The 27,013-nt window shown below is 51.8% G+C and overlaps 1 protein-coding gene across 1 annotated transcript in view; it reads left to right on the plus strand.

The window, feature by feature from the left end:
* The window catches only part of CUZD1 (CUB and zona pellucida like domains 1), a 233,754-nt gene that overhangs the window by 144,686 nt on the left and 62,055 nt on the right, over positions 1–27,013 (plus strand). Inside the window, exon 6 of the mRNA XM_086922981.1 lies at positions 1,812–1,984. Coding sequence (XP_086779107.1) covers positions 1,812–1,984 — 173 coding nt within the window. The remainder of the gene's footprint in view (positions 1–1,811; positions 1,985–27,013) is intronic.

Here is a 27,013-nt window from a genome sequence, read left to right on the forward strand (position 1 = left end):
GGAATTCCAAAACATTTCCAGGAGTGCGCTTGAGAAGTTCAGCCTCAGGTTTCCATGTACAATCCCGGTAAGGTCGTACGACATTCCCTGTGGGAACCTATTTCTCCTGTGTGAAGTTCTCCATAGTGAAAATCTGAGCACAGAGGGAATAGGATTTCCTAGGCAAACGCGCATTTATTTTCCCCACAGGAAAAAAAATGTTGACATGGAGAAACCTCTTTCCATAGACCGCATCTAATCCGGGAAATATCCGCTTCTTTAAACCTCTAAACACTCTGCAAGGGGGGTTACGCCAGCCCTTGGCATTCCTGGCCGACGTGTGTAAGGTAAATATGATTGCAAAGACTGGATTACGACCGAATATAGCTGTGTGAATTGGCCTCAGTATTTGAAACCAGGCCCATGGTGAAGTACTCGCGCTCTCACTCAACCTATGAGGGAGTGAAGCAAGCCTACTGCTAGATGTTCAAAATGCTACCGGCTAGTGATTCTTGTAAAGATGTATGTGGCATATAATCTTTCTATTTCCTCTCTCTACGGGTGCCCTCTTCGGTAGGGGACAGCTAGAGGCATACCACCACAGTTTGAACCAACAAAAAAGAAGAGGGAAATAACACAGAGCCTGAATTTAGTCAAGTCTAGGGATGGGAAATAGCCTGCAATGCGATGGGTTGGCTGCAGTGACACCTGTGACAGAACATATATACGAGACATGGTTTTGATAGGGGAAGTAAAAGGTACAGGACTTTATGGTTATACACAATTTCTGCTAAAGGGGAGCTGTCTCGAGCCTTGCTGTAGCCTGAGGATTTTTAGGTTGTTAATATAGTGTATATATACTGATCTTAAAACTGCATACAGTGAAAGGTCAAGATCCCTTGGAAAGCTGTGAGAAGAACAGAATACAATACCTTGGGTATCGATGCATCATGTACATGTACCATGTAGCTGGTAGCATTTAGCATTGAATCCTGTATTTCTGTTAAAAATGACAATAAACATATCTAAAATAAAGGAGATGTAATTAACATTAACACTGGTGTGTGCTTTTCTCACTCTCGTTTCTGCGCTCTCTTTCGCTCTCACTTTGTCTTATCAGTAAGATTCTGCTCCTTTTTATGAGTTTTTTTTAAACTGTTGGAATCTTTTAACAGTTATTTTTTTCTATTTTTTTTCCACTCATCATTTCTGTGAATTCCTGACTTATTTCCTCCCCCCTTAAATGGCATTTCAATTTCTTCAACTCTTTCGCTTATTAAAGCCTTCATTTCCCCTCTTTCCCTGCTGTATTCCTTCCATTTAGGTGTATTATATTTTTCATCAGCTTTCCCCCTCTACCTATCTTTGCCTGTTCACATCACCCAATTGCTTACTTCCCATTTCGTTTTTGTTCAATTTTTCGTTCCTCTTTTTCTACCTCTTATGCCATTGTTTTCCTACCGTGTGACCTAACTTATACTTTCTGTCCTCCTCTTTCCTCATCACTTCTCTCTTTCCTCCCCTTCACGTTTATCCCTTCCATTGTCCCTTTCTTCTCTTCGACCTCCCACCCTGTTTCCTCTATCCTTTTTCGTTTAGGCTTTAATTCTTGTCCTCCCCCAATTCCCCTTATATTTCCCACCTCTTCTTAATCTAAATGACTTGCACCACCTAGCTATTTGTTTTCAAATTCTCAGTCGTGAGCAGTGTGTCAAGTAAAGACCTCGGATGCGCTGTGTGTGAGTGTGAATGTTGGGGGCGGGTACTTCAAGGTACATCTTCCGACGTCGGGAAAATAACCTACAACCCCTGCATTCTCTCCCTGGCTATAGTCACTCTCACATGTGCACCTGATATGATGACCGTTGTCATCAAACAGTCGTATCTGCAGGGGCTCGGCTACACTGAAAAGGACCTGAGCCTCCTCGATCCAACCTGTGGGACCAACACATCAAACCCGGTGGAGTTCAACATCCCATTCAACAGCTGTGGTACCTTAAAACAGGTAAGAGCTGGACACACAACAGCTAAATCAAGGAAAACGCTGAGTGGGTACTTTTGATGGGGGCCTGGTCATACAGACCCAGCTGGCCGGGGCTACTCATGGTATTAATGCCTACACCAAATAGTCATAGGGAGCCAATCAATTTGTTCACATCTTTGATACAGCTGCAGTGCTGGTTCATGCCTCAGTTAATTCAAGAATGCCCAATGCTTTCTATCTAGGTTTGCCAGGAAGCCAAATCTTTCGTTTAGTAATCTGAAATTACATAAAACAGAAAGGCAAAACTTCTTCGTGCAAGAGCAAAGAAACAGCAATTAAGTATATCTGGAATTTTTATTTTCCCTCCCAAACTAAAGGTGCCTACAGGTGAGAACGTCAATAAAAATCATAATTAAATCAATTAAACTGTTTTCTGACAAACCTTTATTTAGGAAATCTATGAACAGAATACATCACATTAAAAAAGAGGTATGAATTTTGTTAAACATAACAAAAAAGTGGAAAAAATAAGCTTGCGTAAGAACATCCTCAGACAAAAATTAACCAATTTTATCCTTGGTATAATCAAATTAAGTGTGAAACATGTTTTCAACCACCAAATCTTTGCTATCTATCCTAAAACTGGAGTACAAAAAGTTACTTGTGATGACAATCAAGGAAAAAGAAAGGATGACAATATGTAGAATAGTAAAAGGGAAAATATTAGATATAGGTGCCCGGTTTTGGAAAGAACGCAGAACTAACCTAAGCTGGTTATTTCACTTTCCAAGAAGAATGTACCTTATGTCTTCATTTTCCACGGTATTTTCTCAACAGAGTAGACGTGGTCTGATAAACAGAACAAATACCTTAAGATTAATTAATTTAAATCTAATAATTACCTGTCTCAGATTCCAGAGACGTCACTCGTCGAATTCAAAACTGAAAGCAATGGGATTTTTAGATTTCAGAGATTTTAAACGTGATAAGAGAATATGTAAACATGACTTGATCACGTATTGAAATGCAGCTGAATTTAATTTAGTTATTGCCAAAATAAAAGCAAAATATATGCTCAACGCCGAAATATGGGCTCTCATGAAAGATTACTACGCAATCTGAAGTTATATTTGGGTAAAAACGGGGGCGTGGCCAACAGCATGGCCGAGTAAGTCAAGTGCTTCCGCAACTCCGGCGAGCTGATCGAGATCCGGCTTGAAAACGGCGTCCGTAAGTCTCGTTTCGGACAGTGGGGGATCGTTAAAGGACCCTGCCGTAACTGGGAGGCAAGTTGAAGTGAGCACTGCACCGCCGAAACACTTTAAAACGGCAAGAAACTCCGCGCTGGCTCTGGAGCACTGCGGCCCTGGCCTCAAGATGGCGGCAGTCTGCTGACGGGATTGGAACTGCTGATGCGGGGTCAGCGGACCTAGAGACCGGCCAGCAACATAGTAAGGCGGTGTCCGGGGGACCGTGCTTGGCAGAGACTCACCCGGGCTGGAGTGCAGTGTAGCTGGGGCGCTGGCGGAAATCTGCGGAGTCGCCGGGCGCCGCGGAACAGTTGCGGCTGCGGGAGTCTGCATCGGAGGTCCGCGTAGGTAGACTCGGGAAACCCCTATGCGGGCCTGGACTGCACGAGCGCTATCGTGCGGCGCTGACTGAGAGGGCCCCCGCCGGAGAGGAGTTGCAGCCAGGGAGAGGGGTCGACTGCAAACACCGCTGAAGGAGCTCCGGAGCTGGGGCCTAAAAGTAACAGGAAGCGGCCCGCGGAGCAGAGCCCCACCCGGGCATCTGGCCTAGGTGAAGTCCCGGTGCTGATTTCTCGGGCAAGCCGACCCCAGTGGTGAAGTGCATTGAGGCAGTAAGTGGGGATCAGGCCTGAGATTGGAAAGGGCCGGCCGACTCGAGTGAGCCACGGAGGCTGAGGGAGGCCTGGAGATCTGGAGACCGGGCCAGGGGAAGCAGCATAGGGGCTCTCTCACCACTCCTCTTCCCCCCCCTCCCCCTAGGGCCTGGGGACTCCGCCTGATCAACGGAGAAGCTCTGGAGCCGGTTCCCGGTAGGGGATTGGAGAGTCCACCCTCCAGGCAAGCGGTGGCACAGATCGGGGCACTCCCTGGGTACTGACCAAATAGCAGGACGCAAGTGAGCGATCTGATTAAGGGAGCCCCGCAGGGCCGGATAGCACAGCGTTTGAACTGCGGGCAGCGGCTGGTGCCTGGAGAGGAGGAGGAGAAGATCAGACGGGGGGACGTCGTCACTCTTCAGCCCACTGGGAACGGCGGAATGGGTACAAAGGAGGCGCCCGCCAGGAACCCACACCAGGGAACCTTGGACCGCGATGCCACTGCAGCTCCCAACGCGAGACTGAACCCCCGGGGCCACGCTCGGACACAGATCTGTTGATGGGGGCCATAAAAGCATTGCGGGAAGACATAAAGGCGCCCCTTCCAGCCCTGGAGGTCAAGATTGGGGAGGTGGGCTCAGAGGTCACACTGCTGCGACAGGACTTTCGCAACTTGACCGAGCAGGTGGCCATGGCGGAGACTAGATTGGGCGAGGTAGAAGACTGCATACATACCCTCAAGAAAGATATGGCAGAGCTACAGGCCTCACATCTTCAACTTCAGTGGAAGGTGGATGATGCCGAAAATAGGGCCCACCGCAATAATCTACACTTTGGGGGCTTTAGAGAAGGAATCGAGGAGAACAGCATGGCGGCGTTCCTGCACTCTTGGCTGCAGAAGACCTTTCCGACAGCGGGATTCTCCACTTGCTTTCTGACAGAACAAGCGCATCGGCCTTGCTGGCGAAACCGCCAGTGGGTGCGAGACCGAGGTCAGTCATTGCCCGCTTCCTGAACTTTGCTGACCGGGTTATGATACTGAGAGAAGCCAGAAAGCTCGGGGAGATTCGAGTGGAGAACACGCAAATTAGGATATTCCCGGACTATAGCCAGGAGGTACAGAAACAGAGGCGCTCCTTTGAACTAGTGAAAGCAAAATTAAGGGACCTACATATTCAATACATGCTGCTCTTCTCAGCAAAACTGAAAGTAATGTATAAGGAGAAGACGTACTTCTTTACTCACCCGGAGGATGCGTGGCAGTGGTTGGAGGAGCAGCCCCCTCTTCAGAGAGTAGAGGAAGAGAGACGTGTGGCGGCAAGAGAGGCGACTACCACCGGGGCCCAGTGGGGGGCAACCAAAGACCCAGAGACAGAGAGGATCGCGGGGCAGCAAGAGGGTGAAGACGACGCCGTATCCAACGCAAAGCCCGACAAGCTGGCGAAGGCGGAATTCGGCATCCCCCGCTCAAGGTGATCCCGCAGGGTCAAGGTTTTGCTGCCTGGTGAGAAACGCCCGCTCAGAGGGGGAGGAAGACATTGGCGACATTTCATCCGGCGAAGAGGAAGCTGAGGCACGATCGCTGCATCCGCTGGTGGCGGCAATTCACGAGATGGAGCAGGACTCGGCCAAGGAGGCCGGGGTTTCGCAGGATGCCACCCAGGACTCACATTCTTGAACTTGGGCCAGAATGGACAGAAATGATACAGCTCATAGCTGGACAGCACGCAAGTGGTTTCAACCCCTATACTTATTGCTTAATTGTTTATTTGGGTAATTGGCTTTTGCATGTGTGAACACAGGTGAAGGGAGTGTTCTTTGACTTCCGGAACTCGAACCGGGGGCTGAGTCTGTAGAGGAGGATTTGTTGGGGTGGGTGACAGACCTTCTCAGCCCGAAAGTCCTATACAGAGCCTATGGCGAAGGTGGGACAGATGGGGGGGGAGTTGGGGAGGGGGTGCAGTTGTTTCATGTTGGGGGATTCATGGGGGGGAATGGGATGGAAATGTCAGATATTTTGCAGGAGCTGGAAGTTGGGGGAAGGGGGGATTGTTACAGCATGTCAAGCAGATCACACATACTCAGGACCTAGATGCCTCGTTTCCGAGGGGCTGGGAAGGGTGACAGGGTTGTTGCACGACTCATTGGCCGCAAGTCATTTAGCTGCTCCATTGCCACTGACTTTAGACATCTTATACCATGATGCAGGGCCGGACCCAGGATAGTGGGACGGACACGTTACAGGCTCCAAGGGGGATTAAGATACTTACCTGGAATGTCGGATTGGGCAGTAAGATAAAGAGAGGGTTAGTTAATGCATACTTGAAGCGAGTGGGCCCTGATGTAATCCTAATACAGGAAACACACCTACAGGAAGCACAAGTTACTACTTGTGTAACGATATATCTGTAAGAGACATTAGTTAGTGATAGATTCCTTACCTTAGAATATCCCCAGGCATTTGACTGGATCCGGAAATTTTTGCGTAGCAGTACCCTTGCACGTCGGTAGGCGTCATCTGCGGGTCCGTCGTCGGCGTCGTGGGCGCCGTGATGACGTCGTCGGAGTACTTAGACGCCGCCTCCGCGTGCTGACGTCATTTCTTAGCCACAGCTTTTCCACGCCAGAAGCGCTGAGCCGTGTTAAAATCCAACACTGGTGCCATTGAAACTAGGGCCCTGAAAGGGGATGACCTTAACCCTACATATCGGTTCGCTGAACGGAGAGGATGGGTGGGTCGGTAAGGAATCTATCACTAACTAATGTCTCTTACAGATATATCGTTACACAAGTAGTAACTTGTGCATCTGAAAGAGACATGTTAGTGATAGATTCCTTACCTTAGAATAGATACCCCAGCAATACCAACCCCGGTGGTGGGTCTGCAAACCAATAATCACACCAGAAAGTCCTGGAGGACGGAACGGCCAAAGAAGCTATCCCTCCGGACTTGACTGTCCAGGCAATAGTGTCTTGCAAACGTGTGCAGCGAGGCCCACGTAGCTGCCTGGCAAATGTCCTGCAAGGGCACTCCCCGGCCCAGGGCAGTTGTTGTCACCGTGGCTCGGGTGGAGTGAGCCCGCAATCCAACAGGGGGCTCCTTTCTAGCCAAGGAGTAGCATGCTTGGATACACAAGATGATCCACTGGGAGATGGTCCTTTTGTGAACCGCCTTTCCCTTCTTCGCGCCCACGTAGCCAACAAAGAGTTGGTCATCCACCCGGAACTGGCAAGTGCGATCCAAGTAGAATGAGAGCGCACGTTTTGGGTCCAGACGGTGGAGCCGCTCTTCCTCTTTAGAGGGGTGCGGTGACGGGAAGAAGGTTGGCAAGGTGATGGACTGCCCGATATGGAAGGCTGTGACAACCTTGGGCAGGAAAGATGGTTTAGTACGCAACACAACCTTGTCCGGATGGACAGAAAGGAAAGGAGGAGTACAAGAGAGGGCCTGGAGCTCACTCACTCTCCGGGCAGAGGTGATGGCAACCAGGAAAGCAGTCTTCAGTGTAAGAAAGCAGAGGGGACAGTTGTGAAGTGGCTGGAAGGGAGCGCACATCAGAAATGTAGGTACAAGGTTCAAGTCCCACTGAGGCATCACAAACGGAACAGGTGGAAATGTGTGTGTGATGCCCTTTAGGAATCGATTTACAATAGGGGACTTGAACAAAGATGGCTGATCAGGCAGCTCCAAGAAGGCTGAAAGGGCAGAAATATAGCCCTTGATAGTACCCAGAGCAGAGCCCTGCTGGGCAAGAGAAATAAGGAAGAGAAGAATCTCAGAAAGAGGGGCAGAGAGAGGATCCACAGCCTTTGCTGTGCACCATGCCACAAATTTGTTCCACCTGCAGGCGTATACCGACTTTGTGGAGGGACGCCTGGCTGCCAGAATGATGTTACAGACTTCAGGAGGCAAGTCAAATGGCCTCAACTGTCGCCGCTCAATCTCCAAGCATGGAGGTGGAGACTGGACAGGTTTGGGTGGAGGACCGTCCCCTGCTGCTGCGACAGAAGGTCCTCCTGAAGAGGCAGACGAACCGGGGCATCGACTGACATACTGAGTAGCTCTGGATACCAGTACCTTCGTGTCCAGTCCGGAGCCACAAGGATGACTTGGGCCCGGTCTCGCTTGATCTTCTTCAGCACTCTGGGCAGAAGTGGTATAGGCGGAAAGGCGTACAACAGACCGCAACTCCACTCGCGACGAAAAGCGTCTCCGAGCGAGTGTCGCCTTGGAAATTCCAACGTGCAGAACTGATGACATTGCGCGTTCTCTTCGGTGGCAAGTAGATCTAACCAAGGCTCTCCCCACTGCAGAAAGAGACCTTGCGCAATGTCCGAGTTCAGACGCCATTCGTGATCCATCATGCACCGGCGGCTGAGTTCGTCCGCCCTGGCGTTCAGAGAACCTGCCAGGTGTTGAACCACCAGGGTCACTCCCTGATTTTCCAGCCATTGCCAGAGGCGCAGAGCCTCCTGGCAGAGGGTCCACGACCCCACCCCGCCCTGTTTGTTGCAGTACCACATGGCGGTGGTGTTGTCCATGAACACCTGCACTACACTCCCTCGGACAGAGGGGAGGAATGCTTTCAGTGCTAGACGAATCTCCCGCAGCTCCAGAAGGATGATAGGGAGCCGGGACTCCGCCGGAGACCAGAGGCCTCTGATCTCTGCCTCTCCCATGTGGCCTCCCCAGCCCTGGAGGGACGCGTCCGTCACGACTACGTGCTCCGTTTGGGGAAGGGAGAGGGATCTGCCGCTGACCCAATCACGGTCCGTGAGCCACCACTGCAGCTGTCTCGCAGTGCCCTCTGAGATCAGGACGTGGTCGGACAGGTTGCCCTGATGCTGGGCCCACTGAAACTTCAGGTCCCACTGCAGAGCCCGTATCCGCCACCTTGCGTGATGCACCAGAAGGATGCAGGAGGCCATCAGCCCCAGAAGCCGCAGCGTCAACCTGACCGAGATCCGGGATAAAGGCCGAAAGAGTGGAATGAGAGCCAGAATATCCCGGACCCGTTGTTCGGGCGAATAAACCCGAAACTGCGCCGAGTCTAGAACCGCTCCGATGAAGAGGAGCTTCTGAGAGGGAAACAGGTGTGACTTTGGCACATTGATGGAGAACCCCAGCTGGTGCAGGAGATCCGCCGTAGTCTGGAGGTGGCTGACGACTGTCTGGGGCGAGCCCGCCTTCAACAACCAGTCGTCGAGGTAGGGGAAGACTGAAACCCCTAGCCTGTGCAGATGAGCTGCGACCACCGCCATCACCTTTGTGAACACCCGTGGGGCGCTGGTAAGGCCGAATGGGAGCACGGTATACTGAAATTGCTCTTGGCCAACTGTGAACCGCAGGTAGCGCCGGTGGGCCGGCAGGACAGCGATGTGGAAATAAGCGTCCTGCAAGTCCAACGCTACCATCCAGTCTCCTGGGTCCAGGGCAGCTAGGACCTGAGCCAGTGTCAGCATTTTGAACTTCTCCTTCCGGAGGAAGCCGTTGACGTTCCTTAGGTCCAAGATAGGGCCTAGGCCCCCTTTGCCCTTCTTGGGTACCAGAAAGTATTGGGAGTAGCAACCACACCCTACTTCTGGCCCAGGAACACGCTCGATGGCCCCCTTGGCCAAGAGGGCCGTAACTTCCTCCTGCAGAAGTCGCAAATGATCCTCCGATACACGGTGGTTCTGCGGTGGCATGGCTGGAGGAGTCGCCTCGGAGGGGAGGGAGTAGCCCCTTCGGACGATCTGCAGCACCCACCTGTCCAATGTGACAGTGCGCCAGTGGGAGTGGTGATGGCGAACCCTGCCACCCACTGGCGTCACATGGGCCTGAAAGCACAGACGAGGAGGGTTTTGAGGCGGATGCTGCCGGGGAAGGTGTGGACTGACCTCGCCGTTATCCCCTACCGCTGCCACAGCGGTTTCCACGGCCGCCACCACGTTGGGTATTACCCTGCGGAGCGTGGCTGGCAGCACATGTGGGGGCACCCCTTCCGTGGCCACGAAAGGAGTGAAAGGCAGCCGATTGCTGGCGTGGGGCCGAGAGGCCCAAGGACTTGGCCGTTGCCCTGGAGTCCTTGAAACGCTCAAGCGCATGGTCTGCCTTGTCCCCAAAGAGGCGACGGCCATCGAACGGCATGTCCATGAGCGTGTTCTGGACATTGGCCGAGAAGTTGGTGGACCTCAACCAGGCGTGGCGCCTTACCGCCACCGTTGTTGCGATCTCTCTACCCAGTGAGTCGGTGGTGTCCAGTCCACACCGGATGGAATATCTGGCTGCATCCCGACCTTCCACAAGGGCTTGGCCGAGTTTGGCCCGTACCTCCAACGGACACTCTGGCAGCACTTCCACGACCGTATCCCACAGAGAGTGGGTGTAGCGGCCCAAGAGGCATGCGGTGTTGGAAGACCGCAGTCCCAGACTAAAGGATGAGAAGATCTTTTTGCCATACTGCTCATACCTCTTGGATTCCCTGTCCAGCGGAGCCGACGGGAATGCGGTTTGGGAATTTGAGGCCTGGATGACCAGGCTCTCGGGGGTGGGGTGGGTGGACAGGAAACATGGGTCACCCGGGGCCGGACGGTGGCGTCTGGCCACGTTCCTATCTACGGGCAATCCCGTAGCGGGCTTGGACCAAGTGCCCAAAAGAAGGTCGGTCAAGGCCTCGTTGAACAGCAGCAGAGGCTGGGCTGAGCATGACTGCGGCTTAAGGACCTCAGTGAGGAGGTTAGTCCTCACGGCCGCGACGGGGAGCTCAAGGCCCAAGGCCTTGGCTGCCCTCATCAACACCACACTATACGTTGCCCCCTCCTCCATAGCCACGCTAGGAGGGGAGACAAAGCCAGTGTCAGGCGAAGTGTCTAAACCACTGGCTTCCCATAGTTCACCTGTCCAGTCCTCATAAGACTGGCACTCGCGTGTTAGAGGGTCCTCAGACCCCTCCCAATCCTCCTCATCACCCATCGCCCGGTACTCAGGGTCAGTAAAGGATGGGGCCGGTTCATGGTAAGTGAACTCACCAAACGGCGTCTGAATCGGCGCCGCTTCGGTGCCGGAACCGGGTCGAGGGAGGCATCGGGGACGGCGCCGCCCGAGGACGGCGCCGGAGGTGACACCTGTGGGATCGGCGCCGGGGAGGCCGTTAAATCCACCGGCGACGACCCGGATCCGGAGCCGGATCCAGTGGGGCCCTACGGCACCGGGCCCGAAGGCGCAGGCGGCGTCGGGGCCGAAGCTCCCGACCCGCTAGGACCCCCAGATGGGGACGCTGGGCCCGATGGCGCCGCGGAACCCGTCGGAGGAGAGAGGGACCTCATGGCCATGAGGAACCGCTCGATCTCCTCCGGCGTAGCGTTAGGCCCAGGGACCGAAGGGTATGAAGCCGGACGCGACGCCTGCAACCCTGACGGAGCCGCGTGGGCGGTGCCACCTGAACCCCCGGCCGTGTCGCGCGAGCGTGGGGAAGCGGGAGTCAGAAGAGCGATGACGTCTCTTCGACTTCTTGTGCTTACCGGACGACTTCGACCCAGAGGAGTGATGTCGACTCCCGGAGCTATGACGGCTCCGCTCCAGCGACCGGTCCCTCAACCTCCGTCCGGACCGGGACCTTTCTCGGCGCGGGGCCGACTGCCGCAGTTCGAGTCGCTTACGGGACCGCTCCCGTCTAGCTTTCGAAGTAAGGGCCCGGCAGTCGAGGCAGGTCTTGTCGTTGTGGTCGACGCCAAGACAGTGGAGACACCGACGGTGAGGATCCGTGACCGACATCAGTTAATCGCAATCTTCACAAGGTTTGAAACCAGGCATTTCCCTATCGCCACCGAACGGAGTCGAAGACTCGAAAAGGATGATCAAAAAGATCAAAAAGAGTTAGTCAAAAAATGACTAAGGTACCACTTTTTCCGGATCTGCGCTGCTGGCGCGGAAAAAAGAAGAACTGACGTCAGCACGCGGAGCCGGCGTCTAAGTACTCCGACGACGTCATCACGGCGCCCACGACGCCGACGACAGACGCGGAGCCGCAGACGACGCCTACCGACGTGCAAGGGTACTGCTACGCAAAATTTTAGGGAGTTAGGGACGCCCGGGGGAACCTGAAGAGAACAGATGGACAAATAGCTGATACTTTTGCGGAATACTACAAACCATTCTACGAAGCTAAGGACTTGGGACGCAGGAGGATGCTCTATACTACAGGGAGCGCATTGAGCTCCCGGCCCTAACGGACGAGGACCAGAGGGAAGTTGAGGGAGGCTTCACATTAGACGAAGTTAAACAGCCCTGGCCAAGCTCCGGGCAGGGAAGTCCCCGGGTCCCAATGGATTCCCGGCAGAATTTTTTGAAAAGACAGCGGACTTGCTGTTGCGTCATATGCTGGGACTCTTTGAGGAGGCGGCCCAGGAGAGGGAGTTACCATTGGATCTCCGTTTGGCTACAATAATACCGATATATAAGGAGGGTAAGCGGGTAGATGACTGTGCGTCGTATCACCCCATTTCCCTCTTAAATATAGAGTTGAAACTTCTTGCGACGATACTTGCTCTCCAGTTGCGGCGGGTGATACCGGGACTGGTGCACCTTGACCAAACAAGTTTGCTTCCCGATAGGGCCACTGGATTAAATCTTTGCCGGACCCACAACTGGCTACAGGAGGTAAGCACGAGGCAAGACCCTCATTTGTTCCTATTTTTAGACGCAGAAAAAGTGTTTGATGCCATCCACTGGCCATTCCTTGATGAAGTACTACTGCGTTTTGGCCCCAAGTTCCGGACTTGGGTACAGTTGCTTTACACTGACCCCAGGGCACGCGTTAAGGTCAATGGGACATTATCCAGCGATTTTCCGGTGAGACGAGGGACTAGGCAGGGATGCCCTTTGTCTCCCCTGCTTTTTGCCCTCACAATTGAGGTTTTGGCATGTGCAGTTAGGCAAAATGGGGACATTCGGGGGTTCCGATTAGGACTGACGGATACCGTAAAGGTGAAGATATCGCTGTACGATGACGATGTCCTCCTGTATATAACGCACCCTGCTACGACGTAAGGGGCTCTCTTCGCAGAACTGGATCGATACAGGGCTTGTGCTGGGTGCTGCATAAATTGGCATAAGGCGATCCTATATGATCCCAGTGGCCGGGATGATTGGGCAGACCTACCGGGAAGGTTGCAGATGACATGTGTGGGGTTTGTATATTTGGGGGTATATGTGACTCTGGATAAGATTCTTTCCTATGACAGGAACATTAAAAGAATCTCGAATAACTTTGCAGGGGATGCGGCCAGATGTGAGATGCTCCCCCACACGATTCTGGGCCGCGCGGCCCTGTTCAAAATGATGACGCTCCCCAGATATTTATATGCATTCCAAAACTAATACTTTCCCATCTCAAGACAGGTGTTCAGAGATATCAATGTGGAACTAAGGGCCTTCTTGTGGTTGGGTAAACACACCCGGGTGGCATTGACGACCCTCCAAAGGCATCAATATAGTGGTGGAATCTCATTACCTAATATTGAGGCCTATTATTGGGCCGAACATCTGGCGCCCATTAATGACTGGATACATGCCCCAGCTACACATCCTACCTATGCACTAGAGAGGCATGGCATGGCGAAGTGCACATTCCTTAATTATCTTTATGGGGGCATGGGGAAGAGTTGGTTGCTGTGTGTATAACACACGAAACACAGAGTAGGTTGCTGCCAGTCACTAGAGCTACCCTCGACATTTGGGAACGGGCGACGAGATGTACAGATTGGGAACGGAAGCCGACGCCGCTGTGGCGATGTGCCTGGCTGAGGGAATTGAGTAAACTAAAGGGGTTCCAGAGATGGGATGATATAGGAATATTGACCATAGGTGATGTGATGAAAAATGAGGCGCTGAAGTCCTTCCAGGCCCTCAGGGCAGAATACGGATTAGGCTGCAAGCAATATTTCAAGTATGCACAGCTGAAGCACGCCTGGCGGGCGGAGGGGTCATTGAGAGGCACACTCCCAGAATATGCACCACTGGAGGGCCGCCTCCTGCAGGAGCAAATCCCAAATAGGGCAGTCTCCCTGACTTACAGAACTGTGATGAACAACATCCCGGATGGGCTGGTGAATCTTAAAAGGAAATGGGAGAATGACGTGGGGGACATGGATGCGGTGGATTGGGACACGGTCCTGATGCACCCGAGAGAGGGGGCCATTAAATCCTGCTTAAGGCTTATCCAATACAATATCCTCCATAGGACCTACTTTGACCGAGTGCGCCTACATAAAATGGGAAGGGCCGGTGACCCGAACTGCCTGCGCTGTGGTTGAGATGGTGGAGATTTTTTCCATACCCTTTGGTCCTGTTCGGAAATTCAAACCTACTGGGTTGAGCTCCTGGGAGAATTGGGGGAGGTGCTGGAGACCAATTTGCTGCTAGATCCCAAACTGGTCTTATTAGGCATGACTAATGATGTAGACCTCGCCTGCCCACTGATGATCTTTCTAGTTTTGGCTTTTGTGGTTGCCAAGAGGGATGTGGGAAGGAGATGGGGTTGCCACGTTGCCGCAGCTGGAGGAATGGAGAAGAGGCATGGACCTGTACATGGCAGCTGAAAGGGTCACGTACAAGGCACGGAGATGCCCTAAAAAGAGTGTGGGGCAAATGGCGTAGATATCATGGCCTGGATTGGGGGGGTTCGAGCTGATAGTTGCACAGCAGTATCTTAAACGGGACGAGAGAGAGGGTGCTACGAGACTCTGTGATATCCGAGGAGAGGGTCAGGGACGAAATCGACTGGGACTAGATGGGGTGGCAGAGAGTGTCTTGTTCTTAATGATGAATCATGGAGGGAGGGGGCGGAAGGGTGGGGTGTGTTGAATAATGCTGACATGCTTGTTGTGTTTATGTACTATAAAATGCAAACAAAACATGTTTAAAATAATAATAATAATAATATTTGGGTAAAAACAAGATGGACAGAGCCAAATACAAATAAAGGAAGAATATGAGGGGAAAAAGTATTGAGAAATGAGCCTGATGCTTGAGCTTGGCTACCAGCAATACTGCAAAACATATAACACTAATCCCCGGTACAAATGACGGAAGATAAGTATCTATTTCATTACCTGGAATCCGGCTGTAATTGGAAGACACTTAAGGGGGTCCATTAGGGTTCAGTGACTGTGGTTTATCGGCCTTAAACCACCAGATGTCCCACATTCATCACAGTTGCAGCTCCCCCACCCCCCATTCAGTTATAGATGGAAGAACCACACTGTTTCTGATAATGAAGCCCCAGCAAGCTTAACCGTGGAGCAGGGTTAGCTAGCCACTGATTTTCTCCCAGATCTCTCAACTTTGGCAAATAAGAATATACTTTGGGTCATAACTACCCTTACAGTATCTCATCACATTTTTTTTTTAACATTGTCCAGTTGCTTTTAAATAAAATTTATCTTCCGACCAAGTTAAACCAGGACAATTTTTAACACCTTTTTTTGCACTTTACACCCACAACCTGCTCCACTGTAATTCAGGTGTTGTAGCACACCCTGGTGGCGTTAGGTCATCAGGGTGGACCCGGATGATGAAGCATGTCACCACTAGGTTGGTGAGTGAGGTTTTTTTTACAAAAGGATAAATCCCTTCCTTTTGTCTTCTACACACCCCATTAGGAATTTATCTGATTGTACATGAACATTATCAAGAAAAGCAAAGAGAACTACTAGAATAAATATACACAAAAACTAAGCCCAAATAGACAGAAAGCTCCTCATCTTGGTTGAGCCCCCCTCACGGGAGTCTGTAGTTGAGTCTGATAAAGTACTTGGAGTCCAATTTCCTCAAATTACGCTCTAGCTTTCATGAGCACCCTGTCAATGCCAAAGAAAGAGAATTTTTCAGTTTTACCAGTATGCGCCTGATGTCAATGTCTAGCCACTCGATAACTGCAATCATTGTTTCGTATTACCCGTAGATGTACCAGAATTCTATTCTTGACAGCAAAGATGGTTCTCCCAACATATTGCAAACCGCATGGGTAGACCAGCACATGTATGACAAAATCACTGCCAGAAGTGCTAAATTTCTTAATCTTTACTATGCGCCCTGTGGTTAGCTTGTATATTCTTTTGTTCATGCTGTCCGCGCAAGCCTTGCACTTTCCGCATTTATAAAACCCTTGCTGTTCACTGAGCCACGAGCCTGTGCTTCCTGGGTTTTTGCTGGGGTAACTGTGGACTAATAGATCCCTCAATATATATAATTTTTTAGGAGTTTATTACGAATTCCCAAGAGTGTCCCAGGGAAATTGTGCACAAAGAGATGAGGGGATAGATTTTATTTCTGATTTCATTCATCTCTGCCCAATACTCCTTTGGTTCTCTATATAGCTTAGTGGGAGATAGAATTTAATAAAAAGAGTGTGATTGACTGCACGAATATGGATCTGAGCCACTGCATACCTTGGCTAAGGTATGTCAAAACAACTCATGGGGCATTGAGCAAACCTCAGTTGTTAAGCACCCCAGAGTTGATAAGTAAATTAGTCATAGCTTGAGCCAAAGAGACCTTTAGGCTAACCACAAGAGAGGCAAGGTTCCAAGCTGCCCAACATAAAAACAGTTACAAGCACTTTAGGATGGTGAAATCCATGAGTAAAATGGAAATGTATTTAGCTCTGGATATTTCGGCGCAGCACAGAAGACTGTTAACGTACTTCCGAATAAACCTGCTCCCACAGTTGTTGATAGGGTGGCATAAACCATTGGATCAACCTTTTTGCACATGTTACATCACTACAGAACTAGACACTTTAAACATTGTTTTTAATTGTCCTAACGGGTCAGCCTTAAAAGTATGTTTGGTCTCTCTTTGTGCCTTTGAATTTTAATCAAGCAAGATCAGCCTTATTGCACCTGCAATTGTTAGACTCACCTAAAGTCTGCTGCTTTTTATCCTGGTTTCTGGAAGGGGTGTATTTTGCTAATTTATGCTAATATTATTAATTCTGTGTTTCAGTATCTTTTTAAGAATACATTTTCTTATCAATGTACTTTTTAAGACTGTATACGCATATTGTATAAAGATATATATGATGACTATGATTAGATTAATAGTTTTAGGTGATCCCCATTATTTCCTACCAACATAGCAGATTCTAAAACTGAGGTTTTTGTTTGTTAGGTTTTATTAGGAAGAGCCCACTGTTCACACACAACCATGTCTCTCATTTTGTAATATTAGATAATTATAATGTATGTTGCTATTCATCTCGATTTTTACAAGGGGTGATTTATGCTTATATATGAATAGCTCATGTATTTACTAAAGATTTTTAACAGTTTTAATGGTTTGTTCTGTGCTTTTATGATTGCTATTGTAAATCGAATAAAAAAAATTTGATTGATTGATATCCCTTTATGACCTTATCTTTCAATATGTAGTGTAAAGAAACTTACTGACCAACATCCGATTGCCGGAACTCTCCTAAACAATCCCCAGTGATTCCTTAACACTCTGCTGACAGCATCAGACTCACGATCGTATGTGGTGATAAACCTGATTTCGTTATGGGCTTCCTTTCTCTTTTTGGGAGCCAGTAGGCCAGCTCTCTCTACTTTAGATACTTTTTAACATGCTTTCTTCATCCCTTTTGCTGGGTAGTCACTAGCTTGAAACCTTTTCACCATTCTAGCCTGTTCTGCCAAAAACGACTCGAGGTATTGTAACTTTTAGCCCTCAAAAGCTCTCCATATGGAATACTCCATACTCTGGGAGGGTGGTAACTGCAGGCGTGGAGAGTATTATTGCCAGTAGTAGTAGTTGCTTTTCCAAAGAGGCTAGTATTGATAGTATCATCCTTGATGGTAACAACTCCATGGTCATTTTGTGGGTTTTATATGTGAAACTGAGATTCAACTCATTCACATTAGTCCATAAAAGAAATACATCCAACTCTCTTTGTGGACATCCCAGATGACATATGTCATTGATGTAATGTGCCCCAAACGACAAATGTTGCATTCACCTCACATTCTCCTCTGTCCCAACATGCTATGCATCCCACAACGCCATGAAAATACTGGCATAACTAGAGGCAGAGCAACTTCCCAGCACAGTCGGGGGGCGTGGCTTGGCAAGCCACGATGGCGGCTGTGTCCTGCTGAGGCTCCGCAATCGGGCTAGCATCTTGCCCACTTCCTGAGATCGCCGGGAGCCTCAGCCTACAGCAACTACTCCAATAATGCTCACCTGCAGTGGGGCATCCTCTGGATGAGCCGCGAGGACTGCTGACGAGCGGCAAGCACCGGACCATCTCTCGCCGGAGCCGGAGCCGAGTGCCGAGCCCCTAAAATGGCGGACGCGGCTCCGTCTCCCTGATGTGGGCACCACCGAGAGCCTGTCCCTGAGGCAGCGACCCTGGATGAAGCGGACAGCTGGCGGCCCCGGAAACCCCAGGGGAGAGCGGAGTGACCGGTCCACGGGGATGTGCTCCGGACCAGGCTGGCTCCCACGGCGGCAGTCCGGTACACAAAATGGCGGCCGCCATACCGGAGCTCCATTGCACCGGCGCTCCTACACAGACGGGAGCCTGACCCCAGCACCAGCCAGCCCGCCGCCGCGGACCGAGGGGCACCGGTGGGAGTGCCGCCTACACAGCGCTGCGCTCTCCGGACATCCACGGTCTTCATCTAGGGGCGGTGAGTGTCGACCCTTCTCCCCCCCCTCCGTGGACCCCGGCGCCGACGGCCCGGCGGCCTCCTGCCCCCTCTGAGGCCCACCGGGGGATCGCGGATCACATCAGCCCTTGGTCGGGGGGGCCGGAACGCTCCTGCCACCTCGTGCAGCCCGGCGGACCCGAGTGCCTGACTCTAAGATGGCGCCCGCAGGGACCTGAGCACCGTGATCAGCGCGAGCTCCACCTTGGAAGCAGAGTGCTCCTCCGACCCTGAGGCGGTAGCACGCCACGTCGAAGACGCTCACTGCCCCGAACTCCCCCAGGCCCCTGTCGCCTGATCCTCGGCCTCCACGATCGGCTGAGGGACTGCATCACACGCCGAGGGGGGAGAGAGCAAGATCCGGCCGCACTTAAAACACCCTGTCTCCTGGGGAACCTGGACAGTGGAGGCAGTACCCCCTGACACGTATCTCCTGACGCCAGGGCTGCCACCCCCCGCAGCCGCAAGTTGCCATTAACGCCCGAGCCAGTGGGGGTCCCCCAGAGGGAAGCCAGTGCCTACCCCAGGGCCGAGAAGAACTGGGAGCCCAACCTGCGCTGAGCTGCCGCCTACCCGGATACACTGAGAGACGGTGGTCTGCTGAGCACGGGGTGCACGGAGGCCCGGTCCCCCCCATCTCTGACAGCACTCATGGGGAAATTGAAGGCCTCTCAGGTGACGGCTGTCCCTGAGACGGCCATCGAGAAGATGCCACACACAAGAACGTGGACGCAAGCCAACACGTCGCAAACCGACCCCACACTGTCGGCGAAATTGGATCAGGTGTTGGCGGCAATTGAATTGTCCCGCCTTTTGATGGAGGAGAGATTGGGCGTCCTGGCGACGGACATCAGTTTAATCCGCGACGACCATCGCAAGTTGGCGGACAGGGTGAAGGAAGGAGAACGGATCGTGACCGAGCTGCAGCCTGCGGTGAAAACACAGGAGGCGGAAATGAAGGAGGTCCTACGCCGCGTGGCGGTCCTCGAGGAACGCACAGTGGATTTGGAGGGGCGCTCGAGACGATGTAACATCCGCGTCCTAGGCCTGCCGGAGGGGATTGAGAACTCGGACCCTCGACCTACATGGAGTCCTGGACCAAATCATTCACCCCGGAAGCGGAACGGTCGGCATACTTCTCCATTGAAAGAGCCCATAGGGTCCCGGCCCGGGCACCCAACCCAGGCCTTCCTCCGCGACCCATGTTGGCTAAATTCTTGCACTTCGGAGACTGCGATGCGGTGCTTCGTGCGGCCCGGACGGCGGGCCCCCTACAAGTGGAAGACCATCAAGTCATGGTGTTCCCGGACTATGCCCGAGAAGTCCAACAGCAGCATTCCACCTTCCTGGACGTCAAGAGGCGCCTCCGCGCCAATGATATTCAATACTCCCTGCTGTTCCCGGCCCGCCTGAAAGTGCTTCACAAAAGGAAAGCCCTCTTCTTCAACACGGCGGAGGAAGCACAGGATTGGACTGAGTTTCACTGCCCAATAATCCCTAAACCCGGACCCCAGAGGGCACGCAACAACGACTTCAGACGATCCAGACGACGGGGCGCAAGCCGTGCCCGATCAGGCCGCCCCAAAAGCCAAGCATCCTCCCCCACGGGCTCACCCGACCTCACGCAAATCATGCAGGAGCGACGAGACGCCTTACGAGCGGTGACCGAACTGCACACATCACCCTTGGCATCAGATCTGGAAGGTCAACTGCACCTGTTCACCCCTGAGAAAGACCGGGACAGTGATGGAACAATGTCAGGGATTGGACCAATCTCCTCCCCCCTCGTTGCGGCGCACACTTTGGACGCTACCCTGGCCAGCCAACCTGGCACCTCTTCGTGATGGATGAACTATCCACTGCTATATCCTTCTCATGGCTGCCTACTGCATTGCGCGACATTTAGGAACCTAGACTGCTTGACCGGATAACTGTATGCGCTAGCAAGCGATAGACATCTCTCCTGCAAGAGCCCGACCCGCGCACAGGCCCAGCAGCGGCACACGCTGCCACCCCGCAGATATCTGTTGTATTTCTCCCCTAGTGGGACACTAGTTTGGATATGCCACCTCCGGTGATATATCCTCAGTATTGGGACTGTTACCCACCCAAGGTTCTACTTGTTGTTAATCCCCTTAGTTCCTCCCCCACGATTGTGGAAGCTTGGCGCACAGGAGCACACGCGACACATACGTACTGGCGGCCCTCGGGGGCTGTAGGGGGGTCCCTCTCCCAACCACGACACCTTACGAATGGCAGTCCCACATTCAGACATTAATGTCCTTACACTGAACGTACGAGGCCTACACACGCCCAGCAAACGCTACTCTGTTTACTCCTACATTAAGCGTATGTCAGCTAGTATTGCATTTCTGCAGGAGACGCAGATTAACGCTACCGAACTCACTCGTTTGCAGGCCAAATGGCGAGGGATCTTTTGTGCCACACAATACTCAGCGTTTGCGCGCGGCGCATTAATCTGGGTCAGACCAGGTACTCCCTTCCGGGTGCTCCGGCGGGTGGTAGATAGGGAGGGCAGGTATGCGCTTCTGGAGGGAATACTTGACGGACAGGGAATACTCCTAGGCAGCATTTACGCCCCTAATACGGATCAGGATAAATTCTGGGACAACCTCACGGGCATTTTGGCTCAGTTCACTACAGTTCCGTGGGTGCTAGGGGGTGACTATAACTGCACGCTGGACCCCACCCTAGACCGCTCGCACCCTCCCCCCGCACACTCCCCAGGTCCCCGGCAGGCAGAGCTCTTCAGGGCATGGACCACACATTGGGCGCTCACTGACGCATGGCGGCACCTACACCCACTGGATCGCATTTACTCCTTCCACTCGATCCCACACAACCTCCGGGTCTGCCTCGACCGATTCCTCTGCTCTGCACCAATCCTCCCTAAGATAACATCTACAGATTACCTAGGTCGGATCACGACGCCCACATCCTCCGTCTGACCTGGCGCCCCCCGCACCCACCAGTCCCCACTTGGCGCCTCCCCAGGGATTGCCTATCAGATCCAGTCTTCAGAGACGCACACAAAACCAGCGTACAAGATTACTTCACACACAACACGAACACGGCATCGTCGGTACTGGTGGAGTGGGACGCGTTTAAAGTAGTGGCAAGGGGAGAATGCATCAAACAGGTAGTAGGGGTTCGCCGCACATTGGAACAGACACTCCTATCCTCAGAGCAGAAACTAGCCGCACTCACTAAACGGCCTGACGATTCGGAGGAACACGCCGTGCTTACGGCCGAGGCTAAGTCGGAGTATCAGACTGCCTGCGCTGACCTCCGAAAATACAATTTTAGGGCTTACGCCTCTAAGATGCATAAGGACAGAGACAAAACGGGGGCGCTACTGGCCTGGATGGCGAGGCAGGACACCGAAATCAAGCCAATCACGGATATTATCAATCCGGAAGGTGTGCTGGTGCGTTCACAGGCCGAGATCCTCCTGGCGTTCCAGCGCCATTATGCACAAGTATACGGGACCCCGGCCCAGTACTCCCAGTCTTCTGTGGATCGTTTTTTAGACCCACTGACATTACCCGCGATATCGGATGATGACAAGCGCACACTCGACGCCAAGATAGTACCCTCAGACATCACCCAGGCGATACGTGCCATGTCTCGGAATAAAGCGCCGGGACTGGACGGCTTCCCACTAGAATACTACTCGACATTCTCTCCCCTAGTGGTCCCCCGTCTATCACGGATGTTCGGGGCGTCTCTTCATTTAGGGAGGTTACCCCAGTCACTGTGGGAGTCCGTGATTGTCACCTTTCCCAAACCCCACAGAGATCCACTCCACATGGGGTCGTATCGCCCCATCACGCTCCTGTCGGCTGACTGTAAGATCCTGGGGAAAATCCTGGCTGGTCGGTATGCACAGGTCATACGCCCACTAGTCCACCCCGACCAAGGCGGCTTCGTTCCGGGGAGGAACACCTCCCAGAACCTCCGCCGAGTCTTCCATGTCCAGGATCAGGTACGTGACAGATTTCCCCGTGCCGCCTGTCTCATTATGGACCTGGAGAAGGTGTTCGACACCCTCATCTGGCCCTATCTATTCTCAGTCCTGCGGCGCCTCAACATCGGCCCAACACTCACGGCGTACACACGCCTTCTGTATACCGATCTAACCACTCGAATTCGTATCGGGAAACGCATATCACCGGCGTTTGGAGTCTGGCGAGGCACAAGACAAGGGTGCCCCCTGTCGCCCCTCTTATTCGCGCTGGCAGTCGAGCCGCTGGCGGTTCAGCTGCGCCTGGAGGGTGTAGACTTGGGCATTCCACTTGCGGACGGCGCGCATTGCGTCTCCATGTACGCGGACGATCTTCTCATATACGTCCGAGACATCGAAACGGACCTGGCCCCCATAGGGGCAACGCTGGCGGAATTTGCAGATGCCTCGGGACTACAGGTGAACTGGGACAAGTCCACAGTCTACCCCTTTCACCCGAACCTACCCCCCTGGGAAGTCGAGCTCGGACCGCATAAACTCTCATGGTCCGCAGAGGCTCCCCGGTACCTCGGGGTCCGCCTGTACCATTCTCCAGCAGACATTTTTGAGGGTAATCACCGTAGAGCACTCGCTAATCTGCGCCCGACTGTTGCCTTCTGGAATAAACTCCCGTTGGCCCCAATAGGACGGATAGCCCTGGCTAAAATGGAGATGCTTCCCCGACTCCTTTACCACTTCACAAATTTACCAGTGGTACCGCCCAGGTCCTTCTTCCGCGACGTCGACTCCCTCCTAGGCACCCTTATCTGGGGAGAGGGCCGACACAGGGTTGCCCTGAAAACTCTCAAACTTCCCACGACGCAGGGAGGGCTCGGAGCTCCGTCCTTCGAGTCATATTTCCTCGCGGCACAGCTCCAATGGCTGTCATACTGGACGGCAGACCGTTACCCTCACGAGACAGTTACCTCGACCGGCAGGATCGCAACCCCGGAACTCACCCGTCTTTTCCTCCCGGGCACCAAGCCACGGCGCACATACCCCCTTCAGGTAGCGATAGCACGCCGGTGCATGATGCGGATCCACCGGATATCCCCCAGTAGACCTCCGTACTCCCCGCTACTACCGTTGATAGGCAGCCCCAGGCAGGACTCCTACTTCACGGCTCCACTGTTCACCGAATGGTCACACTATGGCATCACGGATCTGGAATCGCTCTTTGAGGAAGGCCAGCTGAAATCACTTGACCGACTAGTCGCTGAATACGGGCTCCCCCCGGGTCAATTCCTCAGATATAGACAGCTGCTCGATGGGTACCGGCCCCATTTTAATCTCCGAACTGGCGAGCCAGACACGCATCCAGTAATACATACTATCCTGCATATGGGAGTGGGACGTCACTTAGTCACCTGGCTCTATAAATCCATCCGGGAACTCACACGCTCCCCTGACGACCTTACGTGCTACATGGGAGGAGGACATAGGTCGCGCACTACACAACTCGGAATGGACTAAAGCACTTGAGGCCCCAAAACGCGTCTCTAGGAACGCCCGCTTCAAAAACATCCAATATTATATCTTACACAGGGCATACCTCACCCCAGCGCGATTGCAGAAGTTCTATCCCTCCACACCATTCCTATGCCCCAGATGCTGCTCCCCTGCTGCGGACTTTCGTCACATGTTTTGGAGTTGTCCCAACCTTCATCCCTTATGGCGGGCGGTACACGGTACACTATCGGAACTCACAGGTCTCACTACTCTAGCAACCTGGGAGTCCAGCGCACTAGGCATCTTTCATGTCCCTAAGCAAGACCCGGTGCATAGACGCTTCGTGTCCTTAGCGCTCCTGTTGGCAAAAAGGTGCATAGCCATGCACTGGCGATCCTCGGAGGGTCCCCCTATAGCAGCATGGACGGGGGCGGTCTGTAAGTGGGCGGCGGCGGAAGAGGATGCCCTTAGAGAGGAAGAAGCCAGGGGCGCACGTAAAATTCCCATATCCATGGAATGGGCCATGCTCCTCCACAGCTTCCGGCAGTCCACACGTACAGGAGACCCACCTACTCCTCCCCCCCCCGCCCGAGAGGACCAGTAGTCTCTACCTGGTGTCAACCATCCCAGGGCTGACTCCCGGTACCCCCCACATCCTGGTCGAATTCTCATATGTCATACCACCCATCCCGTTACTCACATACACGGAATGTATCCACCCCCTGTCCATCCCTCTCCCCCCCATGGAGTGCAAACTGAATAGCTCAGTAGCCCCCCCCCACGCCCGTCACCAGTATCCCCCTGCTTAGACCCTGCTAGCGCCCACATGCTTCCCCCCCCACAGTTTTGTCCCGCCCGTTCTCTGGTAGCACCGTTATATAGACTGTACAGACCCCGATCCTACGCTCTTGAGGCGGGAACTTGCATGCCTGTCATTATTCATCGTCCTCTTGGCGATGCAGGTTCACTATCTCCCAGCCTGCAGATATATTTGCACGACCTGTACTGACTAACTGAGGAAATGTATACTTGTACCAGTTGTATAAAACAAGAAAACGTTGCGCGCCTAGCTGTTCGTGGCTGAATGTTGAGGCCACGTCAGCAGATTATTTACACTGTACCCATATACTTTGATGCAACAATAAAAAAACAAATTTAAAAAAAAAAAAAAAAAAACTTCCCAGCACAGTCCCGGTGAGTTGCTTAAACCACTGGTCACGGAATAAAAAGAAATTGTTTTCAAGGCAAAACCTTAGCATGCTCAATAAAATCATAGAGTGATCATTCATTACAAGCGGTTTGTCTCTGAACAAGTATCTACATGCCTGACACAAGTCATGGGCAATACAAGGATAAAGAGAAATAACGTCTGTCCTAACCAGGATATAACTAGATTGCCATGGGAGATTCTAAATCTTATTGATAAAATCCATACCCTCTCTGCAATATGCAGGTAAGTTCAAAACATATGTGCACAAAAAAGTCCAAATAAAAATGAGGTATTTTCAAGGAGACCGTTGTTGGCTGATCTAATGGACCTACTACAGGGAACGGTCTTATGTTTATGGACCTTTGGAAGAAGGTAACAACAAGGAGATATAGGTTTTTTCACTAGTAAAAAATGTCATCCTCACTCAAAAGTCCCTGCCCATGCCAACTGGCAAGCAAAGAATGATATTCTAGAACAGTTTGGATGTACAGCAACAATGAGGCCTGCCCATAGCTACCTAAAAAGTCCAACTGCCTTTGTTCTTCCCTGTTTTATTTGTTAACATCCATAGCACAACACTACACCCCCGCCCCACTCCCACGTCCACCAGTTTAGTCTCCAAAAAAATAGATTTTTGCTCAGGGAATTCAAGGCCTGTCTTTCTCCAGCTGAATGATTTTGGGCATGCTTATCACATCTAGAGCACCATGGTTCCATGAGTTCATCTACATTTACTTCATGAAAAGTATCTAGACTATCATGGGGTGAAACAGGGTTGTGTTTGGATTTCGGCTTGAAATCAGTCCTACTAGGTCGATCAATCTTCAAGCCTAGTTTACATAATAGTTCTCTTTCTCTTTCTGTGAGCTAGTCCCTACCTTCAAACTCAAACTCCCTCAATGAAGCTAGACCATCTATGTCACCAATACAGAGAGTATCAAAAGGGGAGTCCTAATGTCGGCAAAAGTAAGAACCCCTCTATTCAGTTTCTCTTCTTGTTGTGTATGTACCCTTATTAATTTGAGATTCCTAAGAAACAGAAATAAATTTAGTTTAGAATAATCAGTTTGCAGTAGGATAGAATGTTAGTCCCATTTTCAAAAGTGAATGTTCTTCATCACTTAGTTCGTAGGTAGACAAGTCAAAGACTGTAAAGGTTTTCTCACCCATTATTTGGCTTTCTTGTTCTGCCTTGTATTTTCTCCCATGTGGCAGTGTCTTTTTTCTGTGACTGTATCTCCCTTCTTGGTGTCTTCCTCCTTCGTTGATGTCACCTCCTCATCTTGGTGGCTTTCTTTGGGGGCCCCTAATTTTGCTCAGGTTATCTGAACTAAATTCAGCTGTAACCAGTTTCTGCTGGCGGAGTGATATTGTTTGACTAAAATGTTTTCAGGCTGCGTCATATTTCCTCCCAAAAGTGAGAATACTTGCAGAGGCATAGTCAGTCTTAACCCGCAACATTTTTTGTTTTTTCTTTCTTTCAATGTCCTCCTCATAATTTGCAAATCGTGCCTCTAATTTTTTCAAGAAGGTTTGTGTGCGTATATGTGTATAAATATAATTATGTTACCTACTGGCGGTCGCCAGTAGGTATATATAGTTAGGACCTAGTTTCCATAGGAAATCCGCAACATTCTATTGGGAATAACTTTGGCGCCGGTTGTTGAATCTTCGTGAAAGAAGATGGCCTGTTCCGCTACACTTCTTCCCTAGAAGACTCGGGTAGATTCGTCAAGCGGGGGCCGAGAAAAAAGGGGGTTCCCAAAACGTGTTTTCCCCATGTTAATTTCCATAGGACCTTTAGACACGGCTGCAGCCCAAACCGCTGAACGG

This window comes from Lissotriton vulgaris, chromosome 5 (genome assembly GCF_964263255.1).
Source record: "Lissotriton vulgaris chromosome 5, aLisVul1.2, whole genome shotgun sequence".
Lineage (NCBI taxonomy): Eukaryota > Metazoa > Chordata > Amphibia > Caudata > Salamandridae > Lissotriton > Lissotriton vulgaris.